We start from the raw sequence: 16390 nt of genomic DNA on the forward strand, positions 1-16390 counted from the left end.
TGAGAATCTCTGGGTCCCCCAGCATGACTCTATTCTCAACTTCCACCAAAGATGATCATAAAGTTGTGCTGGACGACTGAAGAGATTTCTAGAGAGAATACCTCTCAAGGCCTTCCAACACAACTATTGTCAACTTCAGACAGAGTCACACTGAAGGACCTAGAGATTCCTAGAAAATGTTCCATTGGGTAAGGAAACATCATTTTTTTTAGTGACAGTTTTCGTGGGGTCCTGTGCCTGTAACATTCATGAAAGTGAAGGCCTGCTGCACAAACATTGTAACTGTAGCAGATTTCTGTCTGACTCCAGTCCCCTGGATCTTTCTCTACATTTCTCCTTGTGCTCCAGGACCTCTTACTTACCCTCCGAGCCTTGCTCTGGTATTTTACAGCTTTCTTGGTGTCAGAGACGGCTCTTTCCACGTAATCAACAGAGTGCTCAACATTGTATTCAATGCGGTCAATCATTTCTCCCTGAAATAGGAGAAAGGGAAATATTACTAAGGTAAAAAGTTGAAAACATCAACACAGATGATATATAAAAATATGATACCACTGCCCACTCGTCCCCCATCAGTAACTACACTAACAAACATCCATTAAGGACACTGAAAAAGCTCTTTCCACGATTGCTGCCTTCAAATGGTAGTGACATGTGGAGGAGAATCACAATCCCACTCTCACAGAACAAGTGAGCAGACGTAAACAGTCCAGTAGGTATTCTGGTCTGAAATCATGTGGAGCTTTAAAAATAAACGCATACATTTTGAATTGAGTTCAGAAGCAAACAGGGAACCCCAACTGTTAGTTCAAAATAAATGTGGTGCATTCCCATCTCGTCATACCTGGCTCTCCACCAGCATAGCCATGTCCACAAACATGTCATGGAGCTCTCGGATGCTGGTTTCCAGTTTGATGATCTCATTGTGCCGGGTTTCAATCTCGTTCAGGGCCTGCTTCGTCATCTGTGAGTCCATTTTGATCTGATGCAGACAGAAAGAGAGAATTTCAATGCTATGAAAAATCATAACTTGATGTGGGAACTTCAGCTTTTAGGGGGAAACACTGGCAAGTTTCTGTTCTCAATGACTTAGAAGCAAAGCACCATAATATGTTGCTAGTTTCCAGACTGCTGTGGCAAAGGAGCAGGCTTTCTAACAAGTCAGGGTATGGAGTTTCAACATCCATTTTATTCTGTCTGACATCCCCTCTCTCCTCTTTCCCCTGCCTAGTGTACCTGCCTCTATTCCCAAGTTTGGGTCACACACTCTTAAGTATTCTAGATTGGTTTCTTACATTTTTCTGCTGTCTCTACCACTATAATTTCCTGAGCTATAAACTACAGCGGAGCCATGTTTGAGATGTTCATGGTTTCCAAGGCATTTTGGGGTGTGCTTTCCTATGAAATTAGTCCACCAAGCAGTTGCAGGAGGGAGGCATCCATAGCCCAGATACGTACATCATCAGTGAAAATTGCCAATTTCCCACTCTCCAGCATGTCTTCTAATTCTTCGTTGGTTGTTGTCCTGCCAGCTGCAAGAAAAGTAGGCCAGTCATGAGGATCTGGTCACACTTTTCCCTACAATGCCCCCCATTCCTTTAGCAAGCCACAGGAAAGTATGAGGGGCCCTTAGTATCTGCTGGAGTTTGTTTCCAAACTCCCAAGAGATACTAAAAACAATGGAGTCCCAAGTCCCATTATAGACAGTGTAGTAAAATGACGTTCCTTATATAAAATGGCAGAGTCAAGGTTTGCCTTTTGGGAATTTGTTTTGAATATTTCCAAGCTGTGGATAGTTGAATCCATGGATATGGAGGGCCAACTGTTCTGATTCCAGAATAATTCACAAACTACCCGCCTGACAAGGAAATACATATATCTGGTATTCATTCTGCTTATTTACAAATGCTGTAGAGGAAGAAGCAAAACCCCTTCCAACAACAGACAACACAGTAACATGGGGTGGTTGTTAGGATGGTCTGGTTTGCTGCTCAGCTTGGCATTTATTTTGAAGTAAGAGACACTACTACAAATCTACCAACAGCCAGGTTTTAATCTATTAACAGCTATTCCCCACTTTTAGGCAAAGGCAGTTGCTAGTAGAGAAGGAAGGAGTGATGTTGGTTTAACAACAACAACAACAACCAGAAACGATCGTCCTTTCGTACTTGTGGGTTTAACTTTTGCATATTTGACTATATGCTGATTTGATTAACATGGTCTCTCGAGGAATTTCTAGGTCTTCCAATGTGACCAAAAGGTCACTCTCCACTGGAAATTGACCACAGAGTTGCCTAGGAAGACCTAGAGATATCTAAACTGTGTTCTCCCAGGTTTTAGCAATTTTCCACTTTTGCAAGTGTGGATAGCTAACTGTACTTATGAATGGAGAGGGCTGGCTGCACTTGTCCCCAAGGAGTTTTCATTGCTTGGGAAATATACCCGTCTGCTATAATGGCCCAGATTCCATTTTGAAATGTTCCAGGCAGATTGTCAACAAGAAGAGGTCACTCTATACATGCTCATGGAAATGGTCATTATTTATATTTTTCATATATTAAGAGTATGGATACCCTGCCATTCAACCAAAAACGGTGCCAAGCTGACTTAGACCCCATCTGTACTGTCATATAATCTAGTTTCAGAATGCTGATTAACTGCATTTAATTGGATTATATGATAGTGTAGACCAGGCATGGGCAAGCTTCAGCTTTCCAGGTGTTTTGGACTTCAACTCCCACAATTCCTAATAACTTCAGGCCCTTTCCTTTCCCCCCTCAGCAGCTTAAGTGGGAAGGGGCCAGAGGCTGTTAGGAATCGTGGGAGTTGAAGTCCAAAACACTTGGAGGGCTGAAGTTTGCCCATGCCTGGTGTAGACTCACATAATCCAGTTCAATGAAGTAAATTCACATTCTGAAACTTGATTATATGGCAGTGTCGATCCAGCATTAGAAATCATTTCTTCAAAAGTTAGTTTTATTATTGCTAACAAGGTAAATGGTTCAGGTTCCATGCCCTTCAGCCAGTGGAGAAATCCAATGGCATATTCTTGCCTCTCCAGGTGGAATACATTCAATAAGAGAGATTTTGAACTGCTAATGAGGAAAGCATTTTAGATAATACAATGCTGCGATGTTTGCAAGAGAAAGGCAAAGGCAAGCAAACATACTTATCTCCAGCTGTCTCTGGATACGGTCCTTGCATCGGTCTCGATATTTGGACTGAGTTGTGTTGTATTCTGTCATCACTTCCACAAACTTGCGGGAGAGGGTTGAGTGCTAGCCAATGAAATGGTGAAAGAGTCAGGTAGGAGACCGGCAGAAAGCGTTCTCTTGTTTCAAAGCAAGGCCTAGTCCTATTGATTATAGGCTTGAAGGAGGGGAATTCCCATGCAAATTCAAGTCACATATGTGGCAAAACGAACTACTAAAACTACACATTGATAGCCCCTAATCAGAATGGCTGTTGTCTTTTTACAAAATTCTCTGTTACAAAATACCTTAGATTTGTATAACATCTAAAGTAGGGGTAGTGCCTGGGTATGTATCAGATGTGGCATCAAGCAGATATAGCAGTGCACCAAATACAGGTGGACAAAAAACCTTTGCCAGAAAGGGAAAGAGGCATCCCCTGATAAGAATAAGGTTTCAAGTGGGTTACAATACTTAGGAGACTGCTTGGTTACCTTGATTATTTTTTTTAAATCACCAAAAACTTTCCTCAATGAGCTGGATAGCAAATTTTTAAAACAATTATAAAAATATGTAATAGCAACCTATATTTTAAAAGAGACCTTATCTTCCCCATGGGGAAGAAGAGAGAAAACTGCTTCCAAAATGATGCATGCTATGACAGATGACCATCTAATAAAAATGTATGAAAGGTTTTTCCATATTTCATCATATGTAAGTGCCCTCTTAGAAAGATCCCACCCCACTCCCTAAGTATAAAAGGGAAGCAAAAATGCCTTTCTAAGATAATGCATACATTATCTTAAATCACCTTAAATCAAGAAATAGCTTTCTAAAATCTACAGAGATACTCTCAGGAACACCTAAACAAGTGAAAGTCCAAAAGTGGCAGATAAAAACCCGGACCCTCAATCAGTGGCTGAAACCAGATGAGAAACCCCCTCTGGGCAACTTGGAAGGCACTGAATAGACTGCACTCTAGCATCTCAAGATGCAAAGACAACCTTAAGAAATGGGGCCACAAAGTGGAGTCCACGACATGCGAGTGTGGAAAAGACCAAATCACAGGCCACCTATTACAATGCAGAATGAGCTCTGTCACATGGACAATGGAGGACCTTCTTATAGCAACACTAGAGGCACGCCAAGGGGCCAGCTATTGGTCAAAGGACATTTAGTATAATGCCAAGTTTTTAACTTAGTTTGTATTTTAAAATACATTACGACTGTACCCTCAATTCGCTTCTGACATGATAAATACATAAACATCTATGAATAAGAGAAATAAATTGTTTTATTTAGAGTTCTTAGGGGTTTTGCTCAGTTTACATGCATACAGATGTAACTGTCAGACTAGAACAGAGCAGTCCACTAGAACCCATGTGGTCTGCTCTTGGGTGGCAGCTGAGTCAAGAGAAAAGATGGCTGCCTGGATAATGGGAAACAGTCTCAAAGAATCATAATTTCACCAAATGCTTCTTTCTAGGGGTTGTTCATTCTCTCCGTTTCTATCCAGTCTATTGCATTCTGCAGTTAGTGTATTGTATCAATATTTTGTAAACCATCTGCCTATAATTCAGACTTGGTTTAAAGGATGACACATACAAACATCAGTCATAATTAACAAACTCAAGTTGGTTCATATCAGTTCCAGATGACAGAAGCTGTAGAAAAAGGCCAAAGCATTTTTAAAATGAAGCATATTTATTATTTCTTTCTTTCAAGCATTTGTACCCCATCCTTCTCACCCCTGAGGGGGGATTCAGGGTGGCCTTACAATAGGCAACCATTAGATGCCGAACATCAAATCAAACAATCATAATTAAACAATGGTTAAAAACAATTTATAAACATTCAAAAATTTACATTTAACTTTTTTTTAAAAAATCCACCAGTTTAAAATCACAAAAATAGAAAAATGTAAGCAAAATGCTTCTAATGTCTTACCTGTGTTTTCCGGATCCGCAGATCAGCTGAAGACCGGTTCTGAACCTCTTCCTGCTCAATTCCTTGCTCAATTGCTGGAGGGATGTAAAGAGTTAAAGGGTTAGAGCTGCAGCAAGTACCAAAAGCAATCCAGATTAAAAAATGGAACCTCTGCATTGGGATGGGAGTTATGTGGCCCCCCAGCTAGACTGCAGCTTCTAGCATTCTTCACCATTGTTCATATGAGGGAAGACTTCAAAAAGTAAAAGAGTCATATGGAGAATCACATTATTCTATCCTTGTTTAGTTTACTCCCTTGTTGTATCATGTGGTGAGCCACTTAACATCCAATTAAAATGATGCTGGTGCCTTTTCCTGACTCCAGAATACTTCTTTATATCTAAGAACCCCTTTGGCTTGCTCTAATTCAGGCCTGAGCAAACTTCTGCCCTCCGGGTGTTTTGGACTTCAGCTCTCACAATTCCTAACTGCCTCAGGCCCCTTCCTCCCCCCCCCCCCCCAGCTGCTTAAGTGTCCAAAATACTTGGAAGGCCAAAGTTTGCCCATGTCTGCTCCAATTTCATAGGGTCCATATATTTTTCCAGATCAGGCTTGTGTTTGCCTGAGCAACAGTTACCTTTGGTTATGCCTGCTGAAGCTATGGGCAACAAAGCATTCTCAGATGAAAGAGTTTAGCTCATACAGAAGCCGGGAATGAGGCACAGGCAGGATGAAATAAGTACGATTTTTGGGAGGGAAAAGTTGAATGTCTCCATGCATAGGATAGAGTCGGGTAAAATTCACTGGTGTTAAAAAAACAACATTCCTTTTCAGGAGCTACCATACCCCCTGCCCCCTGGGCACATCACTGCATGACAACATAACATCCCTCTTCCAGATATATGAAAATGATCCGTGGCAGCTGCTGGAAGAACTGAAAAGAAAAACGGGTTCCCTTGGAACTAAAAAGACTAGTATCCACTAATTGCAGTGATGCAAATGTATCTAAACACATAGAAGCTCAATGTATACATACAAATACAAATGTCAGTAAAACATAGGATTGTTACATTCACATTTAACAGAAATAATGTGTTCTTTTCTTGAAAGATAAAAAATTCTTCTTCATGTATATGGGAATAATATTTGTATCTTTACTACAGACGGGTAGACTCCAAATCCTTGCACAGTAAATGACCAATTTTCTTTATTACACAAGAGTAGACTCCACATTCAACTGGTTTCAACTCACAGGAATCTTCATGAAGTAGTTAGGTCTATAAACAATAAATGTTATTAATATACACATATAGTTTGTCAACTGGAAACATCAAGGTTTTTATATATATATATATATATATATATATATATATATATATATATATGCTACTTACTCATTTATCAAAAAAACTCAGTATTTGAGGCAAGTTATCTACTGACAGTGCTCTTGAAAAGTGGATCCTGAAGGGAACGTACATAGTGGCTGAAGGTAGTACTACATAGTTTCATGAAACACATACCATTCATAACAAAGATATAAACAACAAAAATGATTAATAATACTCACAACAAGTCCTTGTTAACCAGTATACTCTGCAAAGGTGTTTTATTCTGTAGCGAGTATGGAATCGAAAAAACTTAACCCATTGCTAATATAGCACGTCCATTGGTCAGGTGGTTGTGATGTCATTACTAGTTCTGAATACATTTGAGGAAACACCTCCACTATTATAAAAAAACAGCCATTAGTGTTGTTGAACTCTTTCGGATGTTTTGTTTGTAGGGTAAAGATCCAGAAAGATTCCTGTTGTAAAAGCTTAGTTTGAAAATAGTGTCCCTGGATGGTGTGACCACCTCTAAAAACTGTACTCGAAATGATTGCCTCAAATATTGAGCTTTTTTGATAAATGAGTAAGTTATGTGTGTATATATACTTATAAACTTTATGTTTCTAGTTGACAAACTATTATGTGTGTATTAGTAACATGTATTGTTTATAGAACCAACTACCTGATGAAGTCTCCTGTGAGTCAAAACAGGTTGAATGTCGGAGTCGACTCTTGTGCAATAAAGAAAATAGGATGTTTACTGTGTAAGGATTTGGAGCCTATTTATTTATTTAAAACTTTTATATCCCAATCTTCTCACCTCCGTAGAGGGACTCAGACCGGCTTACAGCAAGGATTCAATGCTACTAATACAAGTTAAAACATCATACAACAATACAAGATTAAAATACATATAGATAAAATACATATATACCAAATCGCCAAGGTAAAATAAATGTTTAATTCAGTTCGCATATGTGGTCACTCACTTTGGTCTGTAAACAGTCTCAGCCATTATTCTGGGAATACTTCATTTTACACTATTTCTATCCCGCCTTTCTCAAACCTGGAGGTGACTCAAGGCGGTTTACATCCGGCAGCCATTTGATGCCATTAACAATATACAGTGTATAATTTAAACATTTAAAAACGTCTGTAGTAAAGAGACAAGAACTATTTCCAAACACGTGAAGAAGAATGTTTTCATCTTTTGAGAAAAAAACAAATTATTTCTGTTAAATGAGAATGTAACAATCCTATGTTTTACTGACATTTGTATTTGTATGTATACATTGAGTTTTTGTGTTTAGATACATTTCCATCACTGCAATTTGTGTATACTGGTCTTTTTAGCTGCTGGGAGAAGCCATCAGTGACATCGAGTTTCACTTCCCAACAAAATCCATGGATGTTTAAGTTCCATTATACAGAATGCTGTAGGAAAAATAGTTAAAGGTAAAGGTTTCTCCTGATATTAAGTCTAGTCATGTCAGACTCTGGGGGGTGGTGCTCCTCTCCATTTCTAAGCCAGAGAGCTGAGTTGTCCATAGACACCTCCTAGGTCATGTGGCCAGAGTGACTGCATGGAGCACCATTACCTTCCCGCCGAAGGGGTACCTATTGATCTACTCACATTTGCATGCTTTTGAACTGCTGGTTGGCAGAAGCTGGGCCTAATAGTGGGAGCTCACCCCACTTCCTGGATTCAAACTGCCAACCTTTCAGTCAGCAAGTTCAACAGCTCAGTCATTTAACCCACTGCGCCACCAGAAAATAGTGTTCTTTATGTAAAGTGGGAAATTCAACCTTTGTTTTTGGGAATAGCTAAAACATATTTTCAACTTGTGGATAGCTGAATTTATGGATGCAGGATCTGCTGATATGGAGGGCCGATTGTATACAGCATGAAGATGAAAACTAGTAAGTGCAGTCCACATGGTTGCAACTCCAATTCTTACCTTTCAACTTAGAGCGCACCTTGTTGGCAGTCTTCTTGATATCAGCTGTAAGGTCCTCCAGTTCCTGCTTGGTCTCTAAAAGCAGAACAGATCAAAAACAAAAAGAGGTGTTAAACAGACATCCTGGCTGGTGGTTGAGGCATGGAATATATTTCTCTATCTTACCACAATGAGAAAACACTGTATGCATTTTCTTATTATTTATTTATTTATTTTGCGGTATTTATATACCACCTTTCTCAACCCCAAAGGGGACAGAGCGATTCACAGTGTTGGCAATAATTCGATGCCATTGATAAAAAAAACAGTAAAAAACATCATAATTGACTATTATCAAAGACATCACATAAAATAACATTACATATCACACAAAGACATAGCCGTTGCCATAAAGAGTCCTGAGTCATTGCACTTTCACTTTCACTTTAAATATTCCTATGATGGGCTGAATGCTTGGTTCTACAGCCAAGTCTTTAGCTGTCTCCTAAAGGTCAAGAGGGAGGGGGCCAACCTGATCTCACTTGGGAGGGAGTTCCACAGCCGTGGGGTCTCCACCGAAAAGGCCCTGTCTCTCGTCCCCACCAGCTGCACCTGTGAGGCCGGTGGAGCTAAGAGCAGGACCTCCCTGGAAGATCTTAATCTACAAACTGGTTCATGGAGGGAGATACGTTTGGACAGGTAAATTGGACTGGAGCCGTTTAAGGCTTTTTAGGCTTAAGCCAGCACTTTGAATCATGCTTGGTAGTTAATAGGCAGCCAGTGGAGTTGCTGTCACAGGGGGGTTGGATGCATGCCTCTGTGACAGAGCGTGGGCATATAGGATTGGGACCAGAAGTATTTTGATTTTTTTTAATTTTTAGAATGTCTGTATTTGAATTTATGTGTATAAGATACCTTGGAGATGGGACTGAAATCTAAACTATTTATGTTTCATGTATATCTTATACACGTATACAAAAGGTAATTTTATAAAATATTTTAAATAATTTTGTGCGTGAAAGAATGTTTGTGTATATGGAACAATCAAACAACAAAGTTGTCCATATTTCAGCCTCCATATGGACAATTTTGGAATTTTGGGGTATTTTGAATTTCTGGGTAATGGTTGCTAACGTACTAAGTTAGATGGACCAGTGACCTGACAGGATCTCAGGCATTTTCCTAAGTTACTCTGACAGTGTTTTTAACTATGAAAGTATAAGTGGTTCCTGCTTTTACTCACTCTCATCTGGGTTGGGGGCAGCCAAGATGGCACTGTGCTGCTTCTTCACCAGTTCCACATCCTCTGAGAGCTTCTCAATGCAGCCACGGATCTCCTCCACCTGGGTAAGAACACAAAGCGGTAGGTGCTGAAACTCACATAGCAGCCAAAGATACCAGTTTCATCCTTAGAGGCTCCACATCCCTGGATTACAGGACAGTTTCTCCACCTATCTGAATTCCCCCATAATTTATCAGATGTGGGGTGGCCTGGAGCTGCTGGTGATGTTCAAATAAATACTTTTCACACTAACATAAATAATTCTCTGCTGGTGAAATGTCATCAGTACCTGAGGCTGAGCACCAGGGGGCAATGCACAGCAGAAAGGATTTGAACCTCAGGCTGACTCTTCCCAGAAACACTCTCCAAGGTCCTGAAACCTGCAGGCTGCTCACACAAAGGCATCACCAAGATTTCTCGGCCATTTCAAATTATGGCCTGGACTAAGTTTGAGATTAGAACAGCATGTAAGTACATAAGCAGGTGTAGGTTTCCCTCATGTGCTTGTATGTCTGTTTTGGGGTGCTGCACTCATTGACATCCCATTCCTTTCTTTGCAATGTCCAAAGCCCTCTCCTGTATTTGTGAATAGCCTCTGAAACCCATTGGGAGCAGGCAGGGTGTCAGAAATGTCTCCCTGTAGCCAGATGTGAAATGATAATATGAGTGCTGAGATCAAACTGGGTACTCCAATGGACTTTGCATTGCTGTCATCATATGACATCTCACTATGGGGACACAGTTATATGCTTTTGCAATCCTGCCAGCTCCCCACAAAGCAGGGAATGGCTTTGTGGGAAGTGGAGAGACCTTCAGAGTGACTTCAGGGGGCAGGATTCTCCTCCTCTCCCACTCGCCGCCTGCTGCTATTCCCACGCTAATTAGGGCTTTTTGGATTTTTTTTACCCATCATACCTGAAATTGCAAATTTGCTTTTAAAAATATATTTAAAATATTATGGGGCAATGAAAGTGTGGGAGGTCTAGTTGTGAGTTTATGTGGAAGTGTGAGTGAAGGACCACAGATAGGTGAATTGGTGCTGGTGCAGGAAGGAGAATAGCAAGGATGCTCATGCTGGTAAGTAGCTGTTATCGGCAATCATGCCACTGCTGAGGAATAGTGGCTTCATTCAATACAATCCTAAGACTCAGAAACAAACTTTTGTGATTGTTTTTATATTTTATCTGATGTTTTTAATGGCTTGTGTTTTTATCTGTAATTTTTTGGGCTTGTCCCTTGTAAGCCGCCCCGAGTCCCCTTGGGGAGATGGTTGGCAGGGCATAAAAATAAAGTTATTATTATTATTATTATTATTATTATTATTATTATTATTATGTGAGATTAAGGTGCCTATTTGTATACATTCAGGTCATACTCAGTTTTGTGAGATATGAAATCAGTGATATAAGCCCCTAGTGGCGTAATGGCTTAAACCCTTGTGTCGGCAGGACTGCTGACCGAAAGGTCAGCAGTTCAAATCTGGGGAGCAGGGGGAGCTTCCATTTGTCAGCTCCAGCTTCTCGTGTGAGGACATGAGAGAAGCCTCACACAGGGTGGTAAAAGATCTGGGTGTCATCCTTGTAGACAGCCAATTCTCACACCAGAAGTGACTGACATGAACAAAAGTGATATAAGTGACTCCATGTATGTTTGGAACTACCACACTGACAATACTTTTATACTGAAAGCCCAGAGCTTGGGAAAGTTGTTTTTGAGACTGCAGCTCTCAAAATCCCCTGGCAGCAAGATTACTAGATACACTAGATGGGGATTCTGGGATTCTGGGATTTAAAGCCTTAAAAAACTTTTCCAAGCTCTGCAAAAAAAAAAAAAAAATCCCAACCCTCTAAAGACTATGAAAGCAGTCCCATGTTTAAACAGATTTGCCTTCCCTTGTCATATTAGTTTGTGCCTCAGTGTTCACAAATTACAAATTTGATGATTGGTTACTCATCAATGAGCAGCTATAACTGAGAACAATTGGACCCCAGGGACTCAGAACAAGAGTTTGCAAGACTACTGAGATGCTTGAATTAAAGCACTACGTAACTGCACTTGCTAATTTAACATGAAATGATGCAATTGATGTGGTGGGCATTGTTTGTTTTAGCCAGACTCGGAATGTGGGGAAAATTTGACTGGACTCAAGGTATCTAGTTATCCCAAAATACTACTACTTCAGAGAGTGTTTGAGGATCAGTACATCCATAGGGACACCAAGGTGCTTGCTTATAAAGCTATTGTTCTCCCAAATCTGTTATATACCTGTGAAACATTCCAGACGTCACACTCAACTCCTGGAATGATTCCATTAGTGCGGCCTCCAAAAAATCCTGCAAATCTCTTGGGAAGACTGGCGGACAAATGTCAGCATGCTGGAAGAAGCAAAGACCACCAGCATCGAAGCAATGCTCCTATGCCATCAATTCCACTGGACTGGCCACATTATCCGAATGCCTGACCACCATCTCCCAAAGCAGTCACTATACTGCCAACTCAAGAACGGGAAATGTAACAATGGTGGACAATAAAAGAGATGTAAAGATGAGCTTAAAGCCAATCTTAAAACTGTGGCATAGACTCTGAGAACTGGGGAAAACCTGGCTCTTGAGCGCTCTAACTGGAGGTCAGCTATGACCAGCAGTGGTGCAGAATTCGAAGATGCACAAATGGAGGGCAAAAGGGAGAAACATGCCAAGAGGAAGGCATGCCAAGCCAACCCTAACTGGGCCCACCTTCCACCTGGAAACCGATGTCCTCACTGCGGGAAAACATGCGGTTCAAGAATAGGGCTCCACAGCTACCTACGGACACAATGCAAGACATTACACTTGGAGGACCGTCATCCTCAGGCTATGAGGGATCGCCTAAGTGAAGTGAACTACTTCAATATTATGACATGCTATTTGCATATCATGAAGACTAGCACCTTTTTTAATTATGAAGAAGAGAAGAAAACTGAACATCTTAGATCTCTACATCAGATTTTGTGGTCTGTAACCAATGCCTTCAATAATTTCTGCCCTGGGAAAGATAAGCAAGCTGGATTTTAACAACAAATAGCACTTGTGAGGCACAAGCTATTGCAGACAATACAGTTTTACAGAAACAGCAAGGTTTCTTTGGAATGGACTGCAGCAATTCTCAATCACAGTTGGCCTTTGTGACCAGACACACAATGGATTTCACAGCCTTTGCTGTCGATCATCTCAATGGCTTTCCCAGCTTCCCTAAACTTCCAGCACTTGCACATTATGTAGGCTACAAAGCATCACGAACAAAATGGTCTTCATATTAAGTGCCTGCTATTTGAATATTCATAAGCTTAACTCTGATTTAGAATAAGAACTTAATATAGGCCATGGGTACTCACTACCATCTTCTGCATAAACGTAGCTCCTGAGAAAGAATGAGGAGAGGAGGAATGGAAAAAATGGGTACAGAGTAATGATGGCCAGCTTGTGTATCCTTGGTGGCTGTTTTTTTCTCTCTGCAATAGTCTGGGAGCTGGAAGCATATTCTGAGGCACAAAAAAAAACCCCTCTTCATGGTTTCTCATATGTTCATGTGCCTTTAAGTCAACCCCAATAATTTCATACAGCTTCCTTAGGCAAGAAAAATCCAGAGGTGGTTTTGCCAGCTCTTTTCTCTGAAATATATCCTAGTTTTCATCAGTAAGTCTCACATCTAAGTACTAACTAGGGATGATCCTACTTAGATTCCAAAATCAGATGGGATCTGGGGCCATACAGCGTGTATTCAGGCTGTATGATTTCTCATGCCTCATAATAATAATTTAAAAAAAAAAACAGAAATAGCATTCAGTACTATGAGGTAATGCTCAGGCATAACCAGGTATGAAGATGAAACCCCAAAGAAAGATAACATTAAATACCATGATCTCTCTCTTTTTCTCTCTCTCCCAAACACGCATTTGAAAATAATATGCTTTCTTAACCAATCAAAATTGATTCAAGACACATAATACTTTATTTTGGTCCTAAATTAAAACCTGATGTTTAGGACTTAGTGATATCATGGTTTGGCTTTCCATCTATCCATTTTCAGATTTTGTTTTATTTCAGCTACAAATTGTTTTCAAAAATTGCTTTAGATTGTCTTATAGCAACTGCACAGAGATAATGTTGATATAGTCTGTGTTAGAAATACTCTAAATCAGTGTTTCTCAGCCTAGGAGAGACAGGGCGCTCTGGCATGGGCTGGTCCATGAGGTCATGAAGAGTTGGAAGTGACGGAACGAATAAACAACAACAGCCTAGGGGTCTGGACCCCTGAGGGGGTCAGAAGGGGGGTATCAGAGAGGTCACCAAAGACCACCAGAAAACACATATTTCTGATGATCTTAGGAACCCCTTTGGCAGAGAAGATCTCTCCGCCTGTCCTTCTCTTCCTTTTTTGGGAACAGATGGTGAATCCTTCCACCAAAAGCCCTCCTCCTGCTATGATTGGCCGGTCTGTCAGCCAGTCTCCAAGCCAAGGGAAGGACTGTTTCTGAGACTCCAAATGGGGAGGGGAGAACTAACTCCAACAGTGTTCACATTTGGGCATATAGAGTATTCATGTCAAGTTTGGTCCAGATCATCATTGTTTAGGTCCACAGTGCTCTCTGGATGTAGGTGAACTACAACTCCAAAACTCAAAGTCAGTACCCACCAAACCCAGTATTTTCTGTTGGTCATGGAAGTTCTGTGTGCCACGTTTGGTTCAATTCTATCATTGGTGGAATTCAGAATATTATTTGATTGTAGGTTAACTATAAATCCCAGCAACTACAACTCCCAAATGACAAAATCAATCCCCAACCCCAACAGCATTCAAATTTGGGCATATTAGGTATTTGTGCCAAATTTGGTCCAGTGAATGAAAATACATCCTGCATATCAGATATTTATATTACGATTTGTAAGAGTAGCAAAATTACAGTAATGAAGTAGCAACAAAAATAACTTTATAGATGGAGGTCATCACAACATGAGGAACTGTATTAAGGGGTTGCGGCATTAGGAAGGTTGAGAACTACTGCTCTAAATAAATACATATTTGCTGTAGAATTGTCCAATTCAATCTGCATCACACTTGAATTGTATGAGTAAAATAGGTATACAGGTGAAGAAAAGGTAAGCCAGAACTAAAGCTTTTCTGCTCACTACATACTTCCTTGCAATCTGTTTCCTGAGTACAGTGGAGAGAAAAACACCTCGGGGTGCTGTGGGAGGGAGACAAACTGTGGACAAGGTTTCTGCTTCACTCCTTTATGTGATCCTGCTCTTTAAATTAGACCTCCACTCTTTTTTTTTCAAATGTGAGCAAAGTTTATCCATGTTTCAAGGCACACACCTGCCACTTCATTTCAGGCTTCAGAAAATGTCTGCTATTCCTAGGATTGAATATTTTGGTGATATCCAAGTGGCCATATGGAGAGGGAACACATTCGCTAGCTTCAAAAGACAGAACCTGAGCCCATTCAGTCTGCAGAATCGAAGTGGTATTATTCCACTTCAACTGTGATGGTTCCATCCTATGGAATCCTGGGATTGGTAGTTTATGAGGGGCATTTAAAATTCTCAGGCAAAGCCACATCAGACTACAAGTCTCACAATTATGTAGGATGGAACACAGACAATTAAAGTGGAATGATAGCACTACAACATCTGTGGGTCTCCTGACATAAACATCCACTCAATGAGTAGTTGAAAACACAGCCTGTTACTGGGGTTTAAAAGACACTAAACAAAATGGATACTCTTCAGATCTACCCATTCCTGAATTTTTACTGATACAAACATGACGTTAAGGCATTACTCCTACATTACTGAGGTATCACTTCTCAGCTTTCATTCAGAGAGATCTATTACATCTGGATACTGAAGTTCCATTTCACTATTTAAGTAAGCATTTTTTTCTCAAAACTAGAGAAAGATGACTAGGCCTCATCAATCAAAATGACAAATACTGATTCTACATGGGGATATCTCAAAATGTGACGCATGGCTTTGTTGACTCACAGCATGAGTGGGAAAAGTCTAGCTCATGAATGTTTTTTTGCAGATCACAGATTCCTTAGAAATCCTGCCAGGTCCACCACTATGAAAAGGGCCCTATTTGGAGGAGTAGCCTGAAATGGCTTTTGTTACTTCTGTAGGATAACAGGAGGGGTGGTTTTTGCTCTGAGACATTTCTGAACCAACCTATTCCTAAAATGTTAAAAAATGAAATTGGAAGTAAATCAAAAGCCAGTTTGAATTTTGATATCTCACATTTCCAGGCCCAGTATGGCTCATGGGGAATAACAGTGGCTAAAAGTTGTCCCCCTAGCCTTCCAAAACTGTCAAGTTCTTGCTTATAGGGGGATATTAATTTGATAACCTTAGCAAGCAAGTGCTCAAAATAAAATGAGGGTAGCATTAATTTTAGTCTATGCAAAATAGTATTTTACATTTCAGCTGTCAGTTCCCTATCCCTTTGAGAATGCATATTACTCCTAAGAAAGGAGTATGTGTATTAACTAGCCTAAGAGAAGTAAGATATGCTGGCAAATATGCTGTTGTATTCAATTTGGGTATTTCAGGTCAGTTGAGGTAATATGTGTCTGTCACAGCTAGAGCAACTTGACATTCTTCTGCAGAAGACTTGCACAACATCCCCCATCTTACCTGTTCAAAGAATTCATCCATAAAATGGTCTCGGTCCACATGCACCACTTCT

The 16390-nt window shown here is 40.3% G+C and overlaps 1 protein-coding gene across 2 annotated transcripts in view; it reads right to left on the reverse strand.

The window, feature by feature from the left end:
* The window catches only part of STX1B (syntaxin 1B), a 76301-nt gene that overhangs the window by 17639 nt on the left and 42272 nt on the right, over positions 1-16390 (reverse strand). For both annotated transcript variants that reach the window (XM_060780171.2, XM_060780172.2), the window contains exons 2-9: positions 16339-16390; positions 9626-9725; positions 8404-8478; positions 5139-5212; positions 3170-3278; positions 1459-1532; positions 845-982; positions 363-473 (exon numbers count right to left, since the gene is read on the reverse strand). The exon at positions 16339-16390 is cut by the window's right edge and continues 23 nt beyond it. In XM_060780171.2, the coding sequence (XP_060636154.2) occupies positions 363-473; positions 845-982; positions 1459-1532; positions 3170-3278; positions 5139-5212; positions 8404-8478; positions 9626-9725; positions 16339-16390 (733 nt within the window). The remainder of the gene's footprint in view (positions 1-362; positions 474-844; positions 983-1458; positions 1533-3169; positions 3279-5138; positions 5213-8403; positions 8479-9625; positions 9726-16338) is intronic.

The sequence above is a fragment of the Anolis sagrei genome, chromosome 6, assembly GCF_037176765.1.
Source record: "Anolis sagrei isolate rAnoSag1 chromosome 6, rAnoSag1.mat, whole genome shotgun sequence".
NCBI classification, from domain to species: domain Eukaryota; kingdom Metazoa; phylum Chordata; class Lepidosauria; order Squamata; family Dactyloidae; genus Anolis; species Anolis sagrei.